At 41.4% G+C, this 21,011-nt stretch overlaps 2 protein-coding genes across 11 annotated transcripts; one reads left to right on the forward strand and one right to left on the reverse strand.

Moving 5' to 3' along the window:
* Window positions 1–82: 82 nt before the first annotated feature.
* On the reverse strand, window positions 83–10,918 carry LOC135090476 (major facilitator superfamily domain-containing protein 10-like). Of its 9 annotated transcripts, XR_010261936.1 has the most exons (9): window positions 10,714–10,909; window positions 7,672–7,749; window positions 6,803–6,919; window positions 5,937–6,145; window positions 4,936–5,110; window positions 4,067–4,157; window positions 3,224–3,418; window positions 3,001–3,091; window positions 83–1,078 (listed from the first exon to the last, which is right to left on the reverse strand). XR_010261936.1 is itself a non-coding variant. In XM_063987219.1 (8 exons), the coding sequence occupies exons 1-4, from the start codon at window positions 10,741–10,743 to the stop codon at window positions 5,104–5,106; spliced, it is 339 nt and encodes a 112-aa protein (XP_063843289.1). In that variant the 5' UTR covers window positions 10,744–10,918; the 3' UTR covers window positions 83–1,078; window positions 3,001–3,091; window positions 3,224–3,418; window positions 4,067–4,157; window positions 4,936–5,103. The 9 variants fall into 9 exon arrangements, 4 of the variants coding, with proteins under 4 accessions (XP_063843289.1, XP_063843286.1, XP_063843287.1 ...); XR_010261937.1 differs by lacking the exon at window positions 7,672–7,749 and having other exon boundaries at window positions 10,595–10,727; XR_010261938.1 differs by lacking the exons at window positions 7,672–7,749; window positions 10,714–10,909 and adding an exon at window positions 9,281–9,326.
* LOC135090475 (uncharacterized) lies at window positions 10,195–21,008 on the forward strand. 2 transcript variants are annotated; one of them, XM_063987214.1, is made up of 10 exons: window positions 10,195–10,413; window positions 13,133–13,225; window positions 13,916–14,038; window positions 17,579–17,771; window positions 18,155–18,313; window positions 18,941–19,070; window positions 19,247–19,378; window positions 19,499–19,697; window positions 19,995–20,233; window positions 20,550–21,008. In XM_063987214.1, the coding sequence occupies exons 1-10, from the start codon at window positions 10,376–10,378 to the stop codon at window positions 20,696–20,698; spliced, it is 1,455 nt and encodes a 484-aa protein (XP_063843284.1). In that variant the 5' UTR covers window positions 10,195–10,375; the 3' UTR covers window positions 20,699–21,008. The 2 variants fall into 2 exon arrangements, with proteins under 2 accessions (XP_063843284.1, XP_063843285.1); XM_063987215.1 differs by lacking the exon at window positions 10,195–10,413 and adding an exon at window positions 12,731–12,980.
* Window positions 21,009–21,011: the final 3 nt, after the last annotated feature.

The following is a 21,011-nucleotide window of genomic DNA, read 5'->3' on the forward strand; positions in this document are numbered from 1 at the left end:
ATCATCATAGGACACACACACCGTAAGCTCCCTACAAGACAGTAAACACACAAATATGAGTGAAAAAATGAAACTAGAGGAATAATAATCAACATTTTATTAAGATGAGGTGGGATTACATCCTGAGAAGAGTTTGCAGACGAGGGTAATGAATTTCTCATGCCCGTCTCAAATAAACAGAAATACAACAGGGGAAAGGCGCACACTTGATTATGTATGTCATTACTAAGATCATTTTTTGGTTAGCACTCCCAAACAAACACCCACCCCTCTCTCTCTCTCCTCTCTCTGTTCTGCAAGGCCACACACGGTTGGTCAGGCTATTAAAGGCGTTTTTTTTTTTTTCCACTGGTGAGGCAGAATAATTGTTAAACTATCATTGGAATCATGAAAAAACACCCTTGAAAACCCCAGTAACTTCTACTACAGCCTCTTAGACTATCACTGGAATCATGAAAACCCTAATAACTTCCACTACGGCCTGTTAAATTTTAGAACCATAAAAACACCCTTGAAAACCGCAATAACTTCCACTACAGCCTCTTAAACTGTCACTGGAACCATGAAAACACAGCCCGTTAACTTATAGAATCATAAAAACACCCTTGAAAACCCCAATAAACTCTACTACAGCCTGTTAATATTAGTCTAGGAACGAGGTTTTAATTACTAATAGTTTTAATGAGTAATACATATTTGTGCTGGAACTGAACGCTCCTAAACCATTAATTAGGTAATGACAATACCACAACTTAATTTCAAGAGCGAAAGAGATAAGAACATAAAATAATAATAAAATAATAATAAACATCAATTAAAAAAAAAAAAAAAAAAAAAAAATAGATAAAAATAGCCCAAAAAAGAACGACACATGAGAAAAAACAGCCCCAAACTAGCCCAAAAACACCACATAAAATAGCCCAACGTCAGCCAAACATCCTTCCACCTTAACCTGGCTAATATGCACAGGCTGGGGGCGTGGCAGGGAGCTCAGTAGGCCTGCAGCATCACTAGCAACAGCAGCATGGACAGGCCCGCCCCACAATATAGCACACTTCTGCCCCCATTACCCAGAATCCTGCAGAGAGAGAGAGAGAAAGAGACAAATAAATAATAGAGACAAATAAAGAGATGTAAATCTTGAGAGATAGAGGAAAATAAGAGGTTTAGAGAAAGAGAGAGAGAGAAAAAAAATTAGGTTTTAGAAGGTATACTGGCTGAGAGACTGATAAATAAGGAAACAGAGAGAGAGAGAGAGAGAGAGAGAGAGAGAGAGAGAGAGAGAGAGAGAGAGAGAGAGAGAGAGAGAGAGAGAGAGAGAGAGAGAGAGAGAGAGAGAGAGAGAGAGAGAGAGAGAGAGAGAGAGACCCAAACAACACACACAACACAACAAAATACAGCAAAACACACCCAAAAACACATCCCTACACCCCCAGAACACTGCCCCACACACCCAGTGATTTAAATGAGATTGTCAAGATGTTTTGATGGTTTATGGTAAGGAAGATGATAGAATGGGTTTGTAATGATGACAGAAAGGAAGGAATAAGAGGGAAAAGTAAAGAAATGAGGAAAAGAAAAAAAAAGGTGTGCCTCATGCCAGATCATCCCTCAAATATTGCTGGAATGACTGGGTAGGGTTCAGTACGGCCCGTACTTCCCACCTCAGTCAGACATCCATGACAAGTGTGGGCAACACGCTTCAATTAATTAAAGTCTCTGAAAATGTCTCTACGACTGTTAAGTACACACCCAGCCTCATGCATGGCACCGTTAGAAGGGTCTTTTGATAAACTCTCTGTGGTTGGTGAAGACACTGTAAGCTTGTGTGACTTTGCCAATGTAGGAAGTTACCACAAGATTCTTCACTGGGTTTTCTGGAGTGCTACAATTAACTAAAGTCGTGAGGAGACATAACAGGTGAGGCGACCAAAGCCGGCCCTGCGCGGCCAGCAAGCTAGCTCGCTGTCAAAACAAAGAAGAGCTCAGGTGAATACACTGCTAAAGAAAAAACATCCATCAAAACACTCTTATCACATTAACTTATGATAAAAATAAAACTCAAGTTGTGTGATGGTAGATGAGATGCATGGACGCTGGGAGGCCTTCAGCAAAGTGAAGAGAACAGTCACATCCTTGACACCATTACCTTTTCATTACATTATTTTCACTGCTGTTACAAACCATTAAATCTTATCCACCTTGAAATGCAAGCCGTCCTCTCTGCTCTAAACACACACCCAGCAGTCCACACACCACAACAAAGGAGTGAGCACAGAACACAGTCCCAGTGAGGGAGAACACGATATATGGAGGCAAGGCAAGAGTTGGACCAGTACCAATGACACGGCTACATTACTGCACCAGGGAACTAGTCACAGATGGCCAAGTACAGCTCACTGGGCTCTTAGGGGAGGACTTCAACAGGTGATGGTGAGAATGGACATCACCCTCACCTAGCTAAGAATTTAAAGAGTTCCTATTTATCTTCCTTATCGGAATATCTTTCACTACATTACTTGAATCTTTCAGCCTGGAGTTAGCTAAGGGCATTTCTTATACCACTGTTTTGTAGTTAGGTTAATATCATGATAATGGATAGAAAGCATAATTTACTTGGGAAGCTGCCTTTATAACAAGCTTTAAGATGCAAGGGGGGTGGGGAGCAAAGGAATACAAAGATACCAAACCTCGTCAACTTTACGGGAAGAAAAGAAAATTGTATATCTAACTCCATTCCCCTTCAACTTTCAAATCAACTCCTGGTAACTTATTCATCATCATCATCAACATTCTATTTGTCCCCATCTCTCTCATTTCTTCCAGTAATCAATTTTAAGAGGTCATTTGCAACAAGGGTACCATTCACTAACACTTCCCAGGACAAGGACACCAGCACAGGGGCAACACCAGGAGCCACAATGCCTGATCAAATTATGAAACTTAACATTGTACGAAAAAACTCAAGTGCCACATGGCTTCACACACCATCCTCCCTACCTCCAGGCTTCTCCCAGGGGTGCTTGCGGGTCTCTGCCTGCCATTCCCCCTCCTGCACCGAGGCATCACTGTCGGACACCATCATGTGGGACTGTTGGGGAGAGAGTCACATAGAGAATTGAGTCTAAATTAAACCTAATAAAATTAAACACAATCTAAATCAAACATAAGACCACCGCCATCATTCCAACACTGCCCTCCCATGTTCCTCTCATCCCCTCACCTCCTGTCCCTCCATTTTCATGTCCATATCAGGTGCATGCATGTCTGTGTTGTGGTGGTTGTCCTGGCCAGCCGTGTCTGAGCTGTTCTGGTAGAAGTTGAGATTGGCGGCAGGTTGACTGTTCAGTTCGGGGGCTGGGAATGCGTCCACGGGGAGGCTCAGGCACAGAAGCCGTACGCCAGTTTCGACCGCGACCTGCAGCAGATGATGAGGGATTGTAATAGTGTTGCTCTTGATGGAGGTGCTGTTAAGTGACTGTTATAGTGATGTGTCTTGAGTTCATTTATTTTATTTATTTTTATGTAAGGTACTGGCCAAGGGTGATCAAATATTGATATGAAAGAGTGAAATAAAAGGTCCATTGAGGTGTTAGTCCCTAAGCAAGACCCTTAAGAGAGAGAGAGAGAGAGAGAGAGAGAGAGAGAGAGAGAGAGATGAGAGAGAGAGAGAGAGAGAGAGAGAGAGAGAGAGAGAGAGAGAGAGAGAGAGAGAGAGAGAGAGAGAGAGAGAGAGAGAGAGAGAGAGAGAGAGAGAGAGAGAGTACGAGCTATCTCCTTGGACATACATCTAGATTGGTGTATACAAGCCTTACCTAATATGTGTATGGATTTCTGAGCATATACCAGCATCTCTTATGGCTTTGTGTGTGTATACAAGCCTTACCAAGTGTGTGTGTGTGTGTCTAAGTGTACACCAGTGTTTGCGTACAAGTTTACAAGTGTACGCCAGCCTTAGTAAGTATTTCAATGTGTTTTTAAGTGTATACCAGCATGAATTTTGTGTTTTTTTAAGTGTTTGAGTGTTTATTTAAATTATCTGTTATCCCAGCCCCTCCAGACCCACCTATGGCATACAGCGTCAGTCCAGAGTACAGCCCCAGGTTGGTCTCGCTAGCCCCGATGAGGATGAAAGCAGGAATCATCATCATTAGGCCCTGTGGATGGTGATGGTGGTAGAACAGGCAGTGGTGGGTTTAATAATATTGTTACTGATAAATCCTGTTGTTTTATATTATAATTCTTTGGCTACATAGTAAAAATTTTGATTTGAAAATATACTTTGTAAACCTCAGTAACTTCTACTACAGCCTGTTAAACTAGAACCATGAAAACACCCTTGAAAACCTCAAAAATTATACGAAAACACAAAAAAAATGTACATAATTAAAAAAAATAAATAAAAGAGACATTAAGAATATATTATTGAACACACACACAAACACACAAACACACACACACAAAGATATAAGGAAATTGGAAAGAATACAAAGAACAGCTACGAAAATGATACCTGAATTGGAAGACCTAAGTTACGAGGAAAGACTGGAAGAAATTGGATTACCAACACTGCAAGAAAGAAGGGAAAGAGGAGACCTGATAACAATGTTCAAATTAGTAAATGGCATGGAGAAGATAGACAGAGATGACCTAGTTGTAAAAGTGGAGGAAGGAGATAGACGTACAAGGGGACATATGAAGAAATTAAAGAAGAGTCATTGTTAGGGAGATATTAAGAAATACAGCTTTCCGCATCGAACAGTTGAAATATGGAATAACTTAAAAGAAGAGGTAGTTGCGGCAAAGAGTGTGCACATGTTTAAAGAGAAATTGGACAAATTCGGGTATGGAGACAGGACTAATTGAGCTTTGGCTCGGACCCTGTATTATACAACTAGGTAAATACAACAACTAGGTAAATACACACACACACACCTCAGGCAGCAATTCCTGGAAGAAGACAGCAAAGAATATTATGTTAGCCACAGCGAGAGTGAGTGCGTAGACAGCCGAGGCCGCGAACCACCCAGTACTTCCCCCAGCGGGAGAACGTGGCCCCCACAGCTGGCCCGACGGTGAAGCCTATGCTGAATGCCACGCTGATCAGTGCCTGTGGGTTGAGGGGAGGTTAGGCTGGTTAGGTTAGGTTAGGGCACACTGACAACACACCACAATATAAATAAGAAATAAAATAATGCACAAGAAAATAAAAAGCTAAAAAAAATAAACAAACAATAAATTTAACACCACCACAACACCTTTAAACACCCTCAAAATACCCCAAAACACACCAAAGCATCCCAAAACACTCCAAAACACCCTTAAAATACCCCAAAACACCCAAAAACATCCCAAAACACACCAAAGCATCCCCAAACACTCCAAAAACACACCAAAACACCCTTAAAATACCCAAAAACACCCAAAAACATCCCAAAACACTCCAAAAACACACCAAAACACCCTTAAAATATCCCAAAACAACCCAAAAAACTCCAAAAACACACCAAAACACCCTCAAAATACACCAAAACATCCAAAAACACTCCAAAAACACATTAAAACACCCTCAAAATACCCCAAAACACTCCAAAAACACACCAAAACACCCTCAAAATACACCAAAACACCACAAAACACTACACAAACATCCGAAAACACCCCAAAAATACCCAAAAACACCTGAAAACATCCTCAGAACAATGAAAGGGAATAAAACACAAAATAACAATAACCAAAAAAACAAAAACAAGAAAACAAGCTGCAATATAGAACAGCAGGAACACAAACAAACACACACACACACCCTACAAACAAACAAACAAACAAACAAAAATAAATAAATAGATAACAGGATAAAAAAAATTGAAAAAAAATAACAATAAAACCAAACTAGAAATCTATAAACCAATACAAAACACAACAAACCCACATACCACCAAAACAAGACAGAGCGGAACCTCGCAGGGACGCCGATGATATGCTGGTAATAAGTAACACAGGAGAGCACAGAGGAATACAAGCCGCTGGAGTTATGCTTGGAGTAACAGTCAAGGAGAGCAGGACACAGAGGAACCACCGCCGTGAAGCCGAGCAGGTCCAGGATCAGACTGCCGAATACCACCTTGCTTGTCCGCGCGTTCCTCTGTGGGTGTTAGGTTAGGTTAAGTTAGGTTAAGTTAAGTTAGGTTAGGTTAAGTTAGAATATGTTAGGTTAGGTTAGGTTAAGTGAGGTTAGGTTAGGTTAGGTTAAGTTAGGTTAGGTTAGGTTAAGTTAGGTTAAGTTAGGTTAGGTTAGGTTAAGTTAGGTTAGGTTAAGTTAGGTTAGGTTAGGTTAGGTTAAGTTAGGTTAGGTTAGGTTAGGTTAGGTTAAGTTAGGTTAGGTTAGGTTAGTTTAAGTTAGGTTAGGTTAGGTTAAGTTAGCATATGTTAGGTTAGGTTAGGTTAAGTGAGGTCTTTTTTATCTTTAATTTTTTCTCAGTATTTTTTCTTATAGTATTTAGTTGCCTTTGACCAGTGTCCCTCCTATATATACAAAAAATAAAACAAAATAAATAAATAAATAAATAAAGTAAAACAAGAAAATGTTTAGGACTTTAAATCAGTTTCCCGACACACTTGTGCATGGAGGCAGTGTTGCATGAGCCTTGAGTGACAAATATTGCAGCGATCACTTTCCTGACACACTTGTGCATGGAGGCAGTGTTGCATGAGCCTTGAGTGACAAATATTGCAGCGTGTTGACAACCAAACACTTTACATCTCAGCTTAGCAACACACACCAACACAACACCCTGCTCACCTTCTCCTTGATGTCCGCAGCCTGTACTGCCCCTCTGTCCCTGCCGTCCACCTCACCACCGCTGCCGCCGCCATCGCTGCCGCCAACTGCTTGCAGGATCGGAGGGTTGCCGTTGCTCTGAAAGTTACGTTAGGTTAGGTTAAGTGGGGCCGTGGGAAGAGGATGTAGGTTAGATTAGGTTTGGTTAGGCTAGGTTAGGTTAGGTTTGGCAATGCTTCGTTAATTAAGTTAGGTGAGGTTAGGTTAGGTTAGGTTAGGCTAGGTTATGTTAGGTTTGGCTAGGCTTCTTTAGGTTAGGTTAGTTAGGTTAGGTAAGGCTTGGCTAGGTTAGGCTTGCTTAGGTAAGGTTTGGCTAGGTTAGAATTGCTTAAGTTACGTTAGATAAAGTTTGGTTAGGCTAGCTTGGGATTAAGACACAAGATAGCCAGTCTTGGGGAGGAGGAAGCACCAGACAGAAGTTAGGGTAGGCTTCTTTGGGTTAGGCTTGGTTTGGTTAGGGGGCAGCTGAGGAGTGTGAAGCTCCACCACGTTAGGTTAAATATGAGGTAATATTTTAGTCATATTCTCCCTCACCACCAAAATTTTCCCACTGTAAAAACTTTATTTTTTTTCTGAAGGCTACACAAATCACTCGTTTTCTCATCCCAGACCCCTAAACACCACCCCTTTCTTCCTTCACACACACACACACACACTTTCCCTCACAGCACAAAGGAACATAGACGAGCAATTAAATCCACAACAGCAGCAGCATCAGCCAGCCAGCCAGCCTCTTTTGACTTAAATGTAGGAAACTTTTAAAACACGTAGATATAACATTTTCTTCTTTACACACACACACACACAGCACTATATATATATCCTCTCACTTCCTCCTCGTGTGCTTTATATCACTGCTTCCGTGACGTGGGAGAGTGAGGGAGAGCGAGAGGAAGTTTGATCACCAGCTGGAAGGAAAGTACCGCTTTGTTTACATCTGAGAAGAGAAAACGTGGGTGTCACTTCTGTCAACGGGGTTACTAATCCAAAGCTGAGAGAGAGAGAGAGAGAGAGAGAGAGAGAGAGAGAGAGAGAGAGAGAGAGAGAGAGAGAGAGAGAGAGAGAGAGAGAGAGAGAGAGATTGTCATATAACCATTTTATACTCAAGATAATAATAAAAGACAGCATACGTTTAATTATTAACTTTTCAACTTTCCCCGCTTCTCTCTAACCTTTCTTCCACTGTGCTGGTGCTGTTGGTGGTGGTGGTCTTCCTGCTTTTCTCTTTTGTCCCTCTAAATTCGTATTACTGAATTCGTATAACTGAATATTACCTCTACATTGTATTACTGAATCAACGCCAATCAACGCCTAACCTAACCTAACCTACAGTGTACCTCTCTATTTACCCTCTACCCATGCCTACAACCTCCAGTACCTCCCCCTGCTAGGACTCTAACACCACAACACCCCGTCCAGACCCAGAATTTCCCCACACTTGCATCTAGTAGCTTCATATATCACAACACACGCTATAACGCCCCTGACACGCTTCTACTATCACAGCCCCTCCCCAAAACACTCCAGAATCTTTTATTTTACCTCAAGCACACCACTTCTACCCTCAAAGACCCCATTCTTACCTGCAACATGCCTATAACATAACCAAAACACCTCAAAAGCAACTCCAATCACACTAAAACACCTTAAAACACCTTAAACATACCCAGAACATTCCTAAACGCACAAAAAACATCCTAAACATATCGAAAAAGCACCAAAATATCCCCAAACACACTTAAAATTCTCCAAAACTCACCCAAATTGACTTAAAACGCATCCAAAACACACCGTACCAACCCAAAACACACTCAAACTCACCCATAACATCCCAAAACACATTTAAAACGGCCCAAAACACACTTAAAACACCCCAAAACACACTTAAAACACCCCAAAACACACCCAGACTGACCTAAAATACCCAAAAATACCCACAAACGCACCCACAACTCACCCGTATCCACACAAAACACACCCAAACTCATCCATAACATCCCAAAATACACTTGAAACATCTCAAAACATTGAAAACTGTCCAAAGCACACTTAAAGCACTCCTAAACAAGCCTAAGACACCCCAAAACACACCAGGAACGCTAAATATTGACTCAAACATAACCAAATCCCTAAAACACACACTCCAACACCCCCTAAATACCTCCAGACACACTCCAACATCGCCTAAACACACCAAATACACTGAAAGCACTGTCAAGGAAGACAAATACTACAAAGACAGACAGGGCAGCAGGGAAAATTAACCTAAATATTGTTTTCTTAGCATTTTCCTGTTTTACCACCTCCTCTATTCCTTCTCCCTTCATCTTCCTCCTCTATTTCTCTTATTTTCTTACTCATTCTACTCTTATCTACACGTCTGAGTCTAGAAAGACGTGGAAACACCAGGAAAACACTGCAAAATACGATAAATATTACCGAGGAGACAGCGGAGCCGATCAAGGTCCCGGGTCCATGATGGCGGCCGTGACGTCACGGCAAATTTACGTACCGTAACGGATTTCATTTTAAAATTGACCCCTCGAAAAAATGGAGCTAGGCTGGAATGCCTTATATATTCTGACTTGACAAATATTTAAAATAATATTTACAATATTAAAACAGCTCTAGCATGAGTAATATTTAAAAAATATCCAAATGAAATATGGAAAAAGTGTTGAAATATTCGGCACCATTTAAATCATTGAAAAGTCCACAACATTTGAATTTTTAGGAACGTAAAAAATTTTAAAAAATCTGAACTATCATCTTACACAATCAAAAGCTACCTGGAAGAAGAAGTAAGCAAATAAAACCGAAATTGTGTAAAAAACAAGTGTTGGAACCTAAATACGATTAAAAACCACTGAAAAGTCCACCTATTTAGACTCAACAACAAGATAAAACACTTTAAAACATACAAACTATTTTTTCAAGCAATGAAAAGTTAGTTACAAGCTGAAATAGAGAGACAATAACACAAAAAGTGTTGTAATCACAACTTTTAACAGGACCATAAACCATTTTTAAAGTCCACTTATTTCTCTCAACAGGAACCAAAAAACAATTTAAAAATCATAAGCAATTTTTAGAAATACAAAAGACGTAGTTAGAGCGTGAAATAAAAAATCAAGTTTGTCAAAATACTGACAAAAAAACACCCCGCATTTTCGGCAAGCAACACAAAATTGAACACAACTCAACACAAGCCACGAAAATACTTCTAAAGCAAATAATTATTTTTATAAACCATAAAAAACATGCTATACGAGCAGAATAAAGAAGTTAAGAAAAAAATAAAAAAATATTGGAACCCACAGGTTGAGGCAGGTTGGCAGAGGTAGCCAGGCATCATGGCGGCCCTTGTCAGTGGAGAGAACGGCCGCTATTTTGCCTGTTATTCTTCAATCGTAACTAAATGAGGCAATGGCGGGTATATCTAGCTAGCGGATATGAAAGCCTAGTTATGTGGCTCCACTTAGTGACGTGTTAGGCTTACAATAAGTGAGAAATGAAGCAGATATTGGCAGACAAATGGGGAAGGCTGCCTCCACCTCAGCTGATAACATTAGGTAAGTGGATTTTTTTTACGTTTTTATAATTCCTGTCATGGTTAATTAGTAAGAGTTTTGTGGTGGAGGCTTGGAGCGCTTGTGGCACCGTGGAATGCTGGGTCACGTCAATATATTCTTAACCAGGTGCAAAAACATGAAATACGAGGCTCAACAATAAACAGTAAGGTTAACCACTGACCTGACAGCCCTGTGTTGTTGTTGTTGTGGGTGACACGTAACAACACTATCACAGTTACCGCCTGTTACATCACACTGTGCAAATTAGCTGGCTGGACAAGTGGTGGGCCGGTTTCTTACCAATATTAGCCTTGGTGGCACTGCAGGCATCTCCCGGCAGGCACCAAGCTTGCACCAGCACACGCAGGCAGCCACCACGGCCCCTGTCACTGTCTTGTTCTGCGAAAATACGTTAAATAAAGCAGCAGTTTATGGCACCCTTTAAACCTAGTGCCTTGTGTCTGACGTCTGGTACTGTCGTCCCTCCCAGCCTGCTCCGCACAGTACGCAAGCAAAGCTATCCACAAGACACTTTTACCTTTCAATAACAAGCACCAACTTCTTTTATATTGTACTAAACTAATAGAAAATTAAATATAAAGAATTATAAGCGTGTAAAAATAAATCTCAGGCCATTATAACTGTAATTGTCAAAGTATCTAGACATTACTGATTGAAGCGCCAAATTGAAACTGGTCCTGGCGGGACTTGCACTGCAATGTCTCGTCCCTTGTGTGGCGTAATGTGAAATCATTGAAAAGCTTGTGTGAATTGAAGGCTTGGCTTAATACTGTGTTATATCTCAGCTTATCATTATTAAGTATTTACCATTTTACGTTAAAAAACAACAATACTTCACAGAGATATGGAAGTATAGCAGAGGCTCTCATATTGTACCTAATGATCAACAGAGAATTACCAGCCTTTCTCTGTGTGTCAAGGAGAGCCCACCTGCATGTACTGAATATATGTTTTTAATTAGTCTTTTGTGATTAATCTTTTTAATATATCTGCGCCAATGTAAACTGGTATGTGCTTAGAAGGCTTACCAATGTGTGAGTTGTGGTGGGTTTGGTGCTACTCAAAGGGAACACGTGCTGGAGAAGTCTGGGAAGCACTGATGTACAAATAACTGAGCGTATTTCAATTCACATAAGTCTCCCATAAGAATAAAAAGCTGACCTCCGTTTTCTCTCACGAACGTAAACATTTTGGCTATATTTTTTTTCTTTTTTTTTCTCGTCGTTTCTCTCTCTCTCTCTCTCTCTCTCTCTCTCTCTCTCTCTCTCTCTCTCTCTCTCTCTCTCTCTCTCTCTCTCTCTCTCTCTCTCTCTCTCTCTTATTTTATTGTTGTTGCTATCATCATTATTCTTGCTTTTTTTCTTTTATTTTTCATTCTCTTCCTTGTTTCCTCATTCTCTCTCTCTCTCTCTCTCTCTCTCTCTCTCTCTCTCTCTCTCTCTCTCTCTCTCTCTCTTGAAAGATTCCGCTCTAGAGATATAGAACACACACACACACACGTACAGTGATGTAACGCCCTTAGGGAAACGTACGTGTGTGTGTGTGTGTGTGTGTGTGTGTGTGTGTGTGTGTGGTTTTTGTGGTATGGAAAGATATAATTGCTTAAGTACAGCCTCTCTCTCTCTCTCTCTCTCTCTCTCTCTCTCTCTCTCTCTCTCTCTCTCTCTCTCTCTCTCTCTCTCTCTCTCTCTCTCTCTCTCTCTCTCTGTTTCTTTATTAAATCAGTCTCTCAGCCACTATACGTTCTAAAACCTAATATTTCTTTTCTTTTTTTTCTCTTTCTCTTTCTCTAAACCTCTTATTTTCTTCTATCTCTCAAAATTTACATCTCTTTATTTATATCTATCTTCACCGCGCCTCTCTCTCTCTCTCTCTCTCTCTCTCTCTCTCTCTCTCTCTCTGCAGGATTCTGGGTAATGTGGACAGAAGTGTGCTATATTGTGGGCGGCCTGTCCATGCTGCTGCCGCTAGTGATGCTGCAGGCCTACTGAGCTCCCTGCCACGCCCTCAGCCTGTGTATATTAGCCAGGTTAAGGTGGAAGTATGTTTGGCTGACGTTGGGCTATTTTCCGTGGTGTTTTTGGGCTAGTTTAGCCCTTGGGCTTATAAATGCTCTCTCTCTCTCTCTCTCTCTCTCTCTCTCTCTCTCTCTCTCTCTCTCTCTCTCTCTCTCTCTCTCTCTCTCTCTCTCTCTAATAGATTACGTTATGTTTTAAGAGAGAGAGAGAGAGAGAGAGAGAGAGAGAGAGAGAGAGAGAGAGAGAGAGAGAGAGAGAGAGAGAGAGAGAGAGAGAGAGAGACCATACCTATAAGTGAAGAAAACGAAGAAAAAGCATTGACTACGAAAAGAAGCAAACCTGAAGATGAAGAAAATGAAGAGAATACACTGAATACAAGATAAACCTAAAAAAAAAAAGACTGGAAGTATAGAAAAAAAAAAAAAAAACTACGAAAGTGCCGTTGGAAAGGCAATACCTTTCGACTAGCAGCAACAACAACAACATCGACTCAATGAATAGCGTGGTCGTAGTACCTTGGTTTTCTAGGTGAGATTATGCCTTAGTTAGTTTATTTTGATTTGGTAAGATATTATCCCTTAATCTAGCCCTCGAATGAAACCGCAAATGATATTTCAATATTGTTCATTGTACTGCACAGGCACGTGTTTCATCTTTGTTCATCCTTTGCGTTATCACAGAGAGGAGTGGCTGGAGACATACAGGGCCACATTTTCTAGTGATGTGGGTCGCTGGAAAGATGCCAAAGACACTATGTTGGTGTGGCAGGCCAGGTGAGTTTACCACTGCACCACCTCAGTCATAACTGGTGTTGCAGGCCTGGTGAGTGTACCACCACCACCTCAGTCATAACTGGTGTGGCAGGCCAGGTGAGTGTACCACTGCACCATCTCAGTCATAACTAGTGTGGCAGGCCAGTTGAGTGTACCACTGCACCACCTCAGTCATAACTGGTGTGGCAGGCCAGTTGAGTGTAGCACTGCACCACCTCAGTCATAACTGGTGTGGCAGGCCAGGTGAGTGTACCACTGCACTGCCTTACTTGTAACTCTTGGATAATAAAAATAACTTTTGTCTACTTATTTCAAGACAGTGACTGCTTATTTTGTAGGCAGAAATATGGTGCTTATAATGCTTTTCCAAATACACATCAAAGGGATCAGCAGTAAATAAAAAAGTTTAGACAATTTAAACTTAACCTAATCTTGCCCTAGGGCAAGATTAATCTAATAATATTAATCTAATATTATTTCATTGTTATGTTACATCTCTAACTTCATATGTTCCTTTATCATTGTATTGACTGTTTCACACAGGGACTACCATATGTAGGCCAGATGGCTTCTTGCAGCCTCCCTTAGTTTCTTATATTTTTATGCACAATGCAGTTTGCCACCTTATCTGTTAAATGATACACTGCCACCAATGTGTGGTAATCTTGATGGTACATCGTAACCTTGCAGGGTTGAGAAGTTGCCGGCAGGAGTTGATGTCACTCTGCCACTCCTCCAGGCCAAGATAGTGGATGTTGATCCTACGGTTGAGAGCAGTGTGAAGTCCATCTTCTTGGCCTCAGCACTTCAGAGGTGAGATGCTGAACACTTGTAACAGGCAATGTAGTGTTGAGATTCTTAACCCCCAAGCGATGGCTTGGTGCATTGGCAGTGGTGCACATCTCAGGCCTCCAATGGGTGACACATATGTGCACTGCACAGTTTTCTTGCCTTAAATTAAACAGAGGGAGGGGAAAAATGTTTTGAACATTATTTGGCAGCACTTACAAAGTTTCTCCATCCCACTTTTGCATGAATTTCCATGTGGTAGTCTATACAAGGCAAGGATCATGGATGCTGAACTAAAATAACAAGTCTGATGAAAAACTTTATTAGAAAGGAGAAGGATAGGTGCTTTTCATGTTGTAAGTTTCATCACCTTATGATCACCGTATGAAAGGAAATATAACTAAGAATAAGAGGAACTTTTCTCTAATAATGCTTGTCATGAGGAGAGGTTCCCGTGCCAAACACTTGGTGCTTAGGAGTTAATTAGTACAATTTATGAGAATTACTTTTCAGGCAAAACCACAGACTTTACATGGCTGGTTCTTGCTAACAGTGACCCATGTGATCTATTTTTGAAGTTAGGAGGTAATTAAGTTAGCCACACAAGCTGTTTATACCACAGACTATGGGTGATGGTTACCTTCTCCCTATACACCACAGAGTATGAGTGATGGCTTCCTTGTCCCTATACACCACAAACTATGGTTAACAGGGCTGCCTTGTCCCTGTACACCACAGACTATGGGTGACAGGGCTGCCCTGTCCCTGTACACCACAGACTATGGGTGACAACACTGCTTTGACTGGCTAACTTGAAGAATTTAAATCAGTGGGCCTCAGCTACAATTAGTGACTCCTTTTAAGAAAATGGGATTCTGCCCTCTAGCTTATAGTGTGGCCAGGTGTGGTAGTTGGGAAGTGGTGGAGTATCTTCTATAATGTGTAGGAAGGCATGTAGTTGCCTCTTAAATGTCTCAACACTGCATTTTTTTTTTTTTTTTATGTAGGAAGGACACTGGCCAAGGGCAACAAAAATCCAATAGAAAAAATATGCCCACTGAAATGCCAGTCCCATAAAAGGGTCAAAGCAGTGGTCAAAAATTGATGAATAAGTGTCTTGAAACCTCCCTCTTGAAGGAATTCAAGTCATAGGAAGGTGGAAATACAGAAGCAGGCAGGGAGTTCCAGAGTTTACCAGAGAAAGGGATAAATGATTGAGAATACTGGTTAATTTGTGCATTAGAGAGGTGGACAGAATAGGGATGAGAGAAAGAAGAAAGTCTTGTGCAGCGAGGCCATGGGAGGAGGGGATGCATGCAGTTAGCAAGATCAGAAGAGCAGTTAGCATGAAAATAGCGGTAGAAGACAGCTAGACGTGCAACACTGCGGCGATGAGAGAGGCTGAAGACAGTCAGTTAGAGGAGAGGAGTTGATGAGACAAAAAGCTTTTGATTCCACCCTGTCTAGAAGAGCAGTATGAGTGGAACCCCCCCCAGACATGTGAAGCATACAACATATATGGACGGATAAGGCCCTTGTACAGAGTTAGCAGCTGGGGGGTGAGAAAAACTGGCGGAGACGTCTCAGAATGCCTAACTTCATAGAAGCTGTTTTAGCTAGAGATGAGATGTGAAGTTTCCAGTTCAGATTATAAGTAAAGGACAGACCGAGGATGTTCAGTGTAGAAGAGGGGGACAGTTGAGTGTCATTGAAGAAGAGGGGATAGTTGTCTGGAAGGTTGTGTCGAATTGATAGATGGAGGAATTGAGTTTTTGAGCCATTGAACAATACCAAGTTTGCTCTGCCCCAATCAGAAATTTTAGAAAGATCAGAAGTCAAGCGTTCTGTGGCTTCCCTGCGTGAAATGTTTACTTCCTGAAGGGTTGGACGTCTATGAAAAGACATAGAAAAGTGCAGGATGGTATCATCAGCATAGGAGTGGATAGGACAAGAAGTTTGGTTTAGAAGATCATTAATGAATAATAAGAAGAGAGTGGGTGACAGGACAGAACCCTGAGGAACACCACTGTTAATAGATTTAGGAGAAGAACGGTGACCGTCTACCACATCAGCAACAGAACGATCAGAAAGGAAACTTGAGATGAAGTTACAGAGAGAAGAATAGAAGCCGTAGGAGGGTAGTTTGGAAATCAAAGCTTTGTGCCAGACTGTCAAAAGCTTTTGATATGTCCAAGGCAACAGCAAAAGTTTCACCATAATCTCTAAAAGAGGATGATCAAGACTCAGTAAGGAAAGCCAGAAGATCACCAGTAGAGCGGCCTTGACGGAACCCATACTGGCAATCAGATAGAAGTGGTGAAGTGATAGATATTTAAGAATCTTCCTGTTGAGGATAGATTAAAAAACTTTAGATAGGCAGGAAATTAAAGCAATAGGACGGTAGTTTGAGGGATTAGAATGGTCACCTTTTTTAGGAACAGGCTGAATGTAGGCAAACTTCCAGCAAGAAGGAAAGGTAGATGTTGACAGACTGAGCTGAAACAGTTTGACTAGGCAAGGTGCAAACATGGAGGCACAGTTTTGGAGAACAATAGGAGGGACCCCATCAGGTCCATAAGCCTTCCGAGGGTTTAGGCAGCAAGGGCACTTTTGAGTGAAGGGTGAGTGTGTTATTAGGTGCTTGTAGTTTTGTGTGGAGGAAGAGAGTTGTCTTTAGAGGGCAGGCTGTGACTGCTCCTTTGTGTTGTGAGACACAAAGGGAAACGTTCAGTGAGGTCACAGCTGGGTTTAATGATAAGTTCACAGCACCCCCTGAACAGTGCTTTAGACCTCACTGGGAGTAATTATCATTTCAGCAGGTGTCTACTGCCTCCTCCTATAAATTTAGTATGAGAGTGACTCTGTAGTCGTAGCCAGATGGTGGAAAACTCGGAAGATTCAAGAGCATGGGCATGAGAGCAGGTTAAGTCATTGCGCACATAAACGCAGTATCCAGCTTTGGATCGAAAATGAGGATAGAGAAAGTAGGAGGGAACAGAAAAGGGGCTACTGTCAGTTGCCTCAGACACCTGAGTTTCAGTGAGGAAAAGAAGATGAGGTTTAGAAGAGGAGAGGTGGTGTTCTACAGATTGAAAATTAGATCTTAGACTGCGAATGTTGCAGAAGTTAATGAAGAAAAAGTTGAGGGGGGTGTCAAGACACTTAGGGTCATCGACAGAAAGGCAGTCCGACCTGGGGACATTTATGGTCCCCTCCCCAGATGGGGACTCCAAGGCTGGTGTAGGAGTCGCCATGATGATTTTAAAATTTTTGAGTGAAGGGTTTGTGTGTTATTAGGTGCTTGTAGTTTTGTGTGGAGGAAGAGAGTTGTCTTTAGAGGGCAGGCTGTGACTGCCCCCCTTGTGTTGTGAGACACAAAGGGAAATGTTCAGTGAGGTCACAGCTGGGTTTAATGATAAGTTCACAGCACCCCCTGAACAGTGCTTTAGACCTCACTGGGAGTAATTATTGTTTCGGCAGGTGTCTACTTCCTCCTCCTGTGGCATTACCTTGTCCTTGCTCCAGAATCTGTAATGGAGCTTTCACAGTAAATCCCTCTTGCAGATTTGTTACTTCCATTGTCAAGCTTCCCCAGACCAATTACTACCGAGCTCAGTCCATGCACAACCTGGCACTGGAAATTGGCCTTCCCATGCACCTGGTTGACCTGAGGAATGAGATAGTGCACGGCCATGGAGGCTGGGCGGGTGGGGAGACGGTGCACAGGGCCCTGGACACAGCATATAAGTGGATTAAGGTAACGTGTCATTTATGTGAATTTCTGTTTGCAGTTTTCTAGGAGGCGGTGATTAAGTTTGGTGTTTTATTCTTTTCTTTTATTCTTGTGTAATCTTTTCATCTGAGAGAAAAATATATTTCCCTAGATTTTCCAAAAATTGGGATAGTTGAAACAAGACCTTTCCTTCCTTTCCATTCCTTTTTAATTCTTGAGCAATCGTCCCATCTGAGAGGAAGGTATATTTCCCTACGTTTTTCTAGAAGTGGGATATGTGAGACTATCCTTTTCCTATTCCTACTGTTCTATTTTCCTGTGTGTGTGCTGTTGTTGCACTTCAGCACAGGAGTGGAGCATGTGACTGTTGTTTGTTTATTTTCTCAAGCATATCTTTTTTTTTTCAGGGATATTATTGGGATGCAGAGTTTGAGAAGAGTCAGATGAAGCAGTGTGATGTGTCAGGAATCTCCAAGGAGAGATGGCAAGGCTTTCTCTCTCTGTTAAGGAAGTACACGAAGCTCACCATATCATTTGCTAGGAAGAAAGTGCCAATATACATCAAGGTAAGGACAGGCAGAATCTGGGAGCACTTGTGTCATGTTCAGTATCAGGTTATGTTGAGAGTGTTAAAGTTTTCTCTCTGTTAAGGAAATATATGAAGGTCTCCATATTGTTTGCCAAGAAGAAAGTGCCATTATACATCAAGGTAAGGACAAGCAGGATCTGGGAGTGCTTTTGTCATGTTTTGTGTTACATAGGTCATATTGAGAAAATTGTAGATAAATGCTATAGTGAATAGATTGTAGTCATTATGGGAAAACTCCTTTATTTATAACAACTTCTCATCTCTTCCTCATTCTCCAGGGTTTTAATTTAACTCTTTCACTGCTAGACATTCTTTTCCCATCATCCCTTACAACTTTTCAGACACATATTTACAGTAAAGCTTGTTAAATACTCCTGTAGCCTAGAAAATACAAAATTAATCTTTTATCCTCCATTTACTGTCTCTGTCCACACAAACTACATTTCTATACTATTCTGAGAATTACCAACAGATGATCATTTCTTTAAGAAGGTTAAAAGTAACACTTGACTTTAAGGCTTGCTTGTTTGTGAGTATAGTAGTGCCAGTCACAAGAATGAATATCTGTGCTAAGATTCTCAGACTATTGCTTTGTTTCTGCCAGGTTAAAAATGCTCTCATTCGGAATTTGGAATCTTTGTACTTGCTGGATCCTGAGGAGTGCACCAAGGCAATTGTTTCTCACGTCCTGCTGCCTGAGACTCGCTCCGACTTGGCCAGGCATCATGAGGGTGGTAAGCTGTGCTCATGTTCTCATCACCGGAACTCTTAATAAATATATTATTACTGTTATTTGAGAATTAGCTATGTATATAAATGTCTGGGTGTGAAGTTATACAAATGTTTTTCATTGCTTAAATTCTTATTTGTATTTGTTCTCACTTCACCAATCCCTGCCTGTATTCACCAGTTGACGTGTGTGAGTGTGGCTGCTGCATTGATGACCGAGTTCTGGAGAGAGTGGAACCCCTGCTTGCATTTTTCTGCAGCATCGAGGAAGGCATTGAGTTACTCTTGTCGTGTCTTGTCAAAAGGGGGCAAGGTAAGTGACAGTGTATCATATACCAACATTTAAGTTCTGAAGAGTCGATAAATACTCTGTGAAAACTCAGAGCTTCAGTTTTTTATGAGAGGTGGTATTTCTCATTCTATTTGGTTTCAGAACATTCCAAACTGGCATCAGAGTGGGTATGCATCATTGCTGGAGCCTTGCTGGAGTTGCCATGTTTCTCCAGCCAAGTGAGTCACTGCTCAGGACACTTGGTGGTGCTGGAGAAGCCACCTGGAGGGGTGGAGTGGAAGAGAGTGGTGGTGGACCTTCTTGCTGCACACTCTGACTGGTCCACTCACACTGCCTTCAGGTGGGAACTCATCTAGCAAGACTTACATGGCTGCAGTTCATTTACCTGCATAATACATGACATATATACATAGTCATACCATTTTAGCAGATGAGGAATTTTTTGTATGAATTAAAATTGTTAAACTATGCTTCAGTGATGTGTTGTTTGCTGATAAAATGATCAGTTGGAAAGGTAATTCTTGAAGAGACAAGACAGTATCGTGTTTAGATATGAGCAGTGAAGACACTACTCATATGATTATCCCCACATCATGTATTGCTGTGTTCTTACAGTGCCGTGTAACTCTATTTCCAGAATTATAGAGAGTCCAGAGACAAGGATAACAGAAAGCCAACTGGAAAGTATAAAAGATCTTGTGTACGTGTTCAATGGAGGCTCCCAAGCTCGTAATGGTAAGGAGAGCAAAGCCAGCACTCACACAGGGGAAGACCTTTACACCATTGACAGCATTCTAGCAACAGCAAAGCATCTGTCATTAGGAGACCGAAGGAAGCTGGAGAGGCTGAGAATTGCTGTCACTGGCATTGCTTCTGGTAAGAGTAATATTCTTCTCAGACATTTCTTATGTCTCTTGCTTGCTGTGTGTGTGTGTTTATCCAGTTGTGACATATAAAGGAGCCATGTTTATATCATCCCATCTCCATATCTACACTATGCAGCCTTGCTTTGTATGTGTGCGTGTGCATGTACCTAGTTGTGACATACAATAAAGGAGCTTCATTCTTACTGTCCAGTCTCCATATCTAGTTTTATTCAGCCTTGCTTTGTGTGTGTGTGTGTGTGTGTGTGTGTGTGTGTGTGTGTGTGTGTGTACAATCATCACTAACTAATATTGTGTTGTGTTTTCAGAGTCAACAAGCTCTGATGTTCCACTTGGTGTCCTGGCTCACCAGCGTAACAACTCACTCTTCTACAAGGAACTAATCCTGCATTACCCAGACTCAGACTCTGCTCCTCTGCCCTCCAAGAGACCCAAGCTGCAAAACTCTTTAGGTTGAGACAACACGCATCATAGTTTTTACTTCAGTTCTTGTTTTATCTTATTATTTTATTTTATTTTCACCTTTATATGACTCAAGATGCAATGGAGATAATATATGGCCTCTCTCACTACATTATCAGGCTTCTATGTTGAGTGTAAGAGCATAAGAAAGTAAAAAGAATGTAAAAGATTAGTTGACATACACAAGGCAGCCTCAGACCATTCAAGAACCTACCAGCCATCATTGTTATCTGTTAGTATACTCAACCTCCTCTTGAGAACATCTAACATCTGTAATATGCAAGGTGAATAGACTTATCATTGCAGTT

This window comes from Scylla paramamosain, chromosome 35, assembly GCF_035594125.1.
Source record: "Scylla paramamosain isolate STU-SP2022 chromosome 35, ASM3559412v1, whole genome shotgun sequence".
NCBI classification, from domain to species: Eukaryota; Metazoa; Arthropoda; class Malacostraca; order Decapoda; family Portunidae; genus Scylla; species Scylla paramamosain.

What these genes read in the sequence shown, in the direction of transcription:
- LOC135090475 (XM_063987214.1), top strand. Translation starts at nt 10,376, where the DNA reads ATGGGGAAGGCTGCCTCCACCTCAGCTGATAACATTAG. An exon ending in ACCTCAGCTGATAACATTAG is followed by an intron (nt 10,414 to 13,132) that starts GTAAGTGGATTT and finishes GCGTTATCACAG; the next exon opens with AGAGGAGTGGCTGGAGACAT. An exon ending in CAGCATATAAGTGGATTAAG is followed by an intron (nt 17,772 to 18,154) that starts GTAACGTGTCAT and finishes TTTTTTTTTCAG; the next exon opens with GGATATTATTGGGATGCAGA.
- LOC135090476 (XM_063987216.1), bottom strand. Translation starts at nt 10,743, where the DNA reads ATGCCTGCAGTGCCACCAAGGCTAATATTG. An exon ending in TGCCACCAAGGCTAATATTG is followed by an intron (nt 6,920 to 10,713) that starts GTAAGAAACCGG and finishes CGTAACTTTCAG; the next exon opens with AGCAACGGCAACCCTCCGAT. An exon ending in CTGCGGACATCAAGGAGAAG is followed by an intron (nt 6,146 to 6,802) that starts GTGAGCAGGGTG and finishes TAACACCCACAG; the next exon opens with AGGAACGCGCGGACAAGCAA.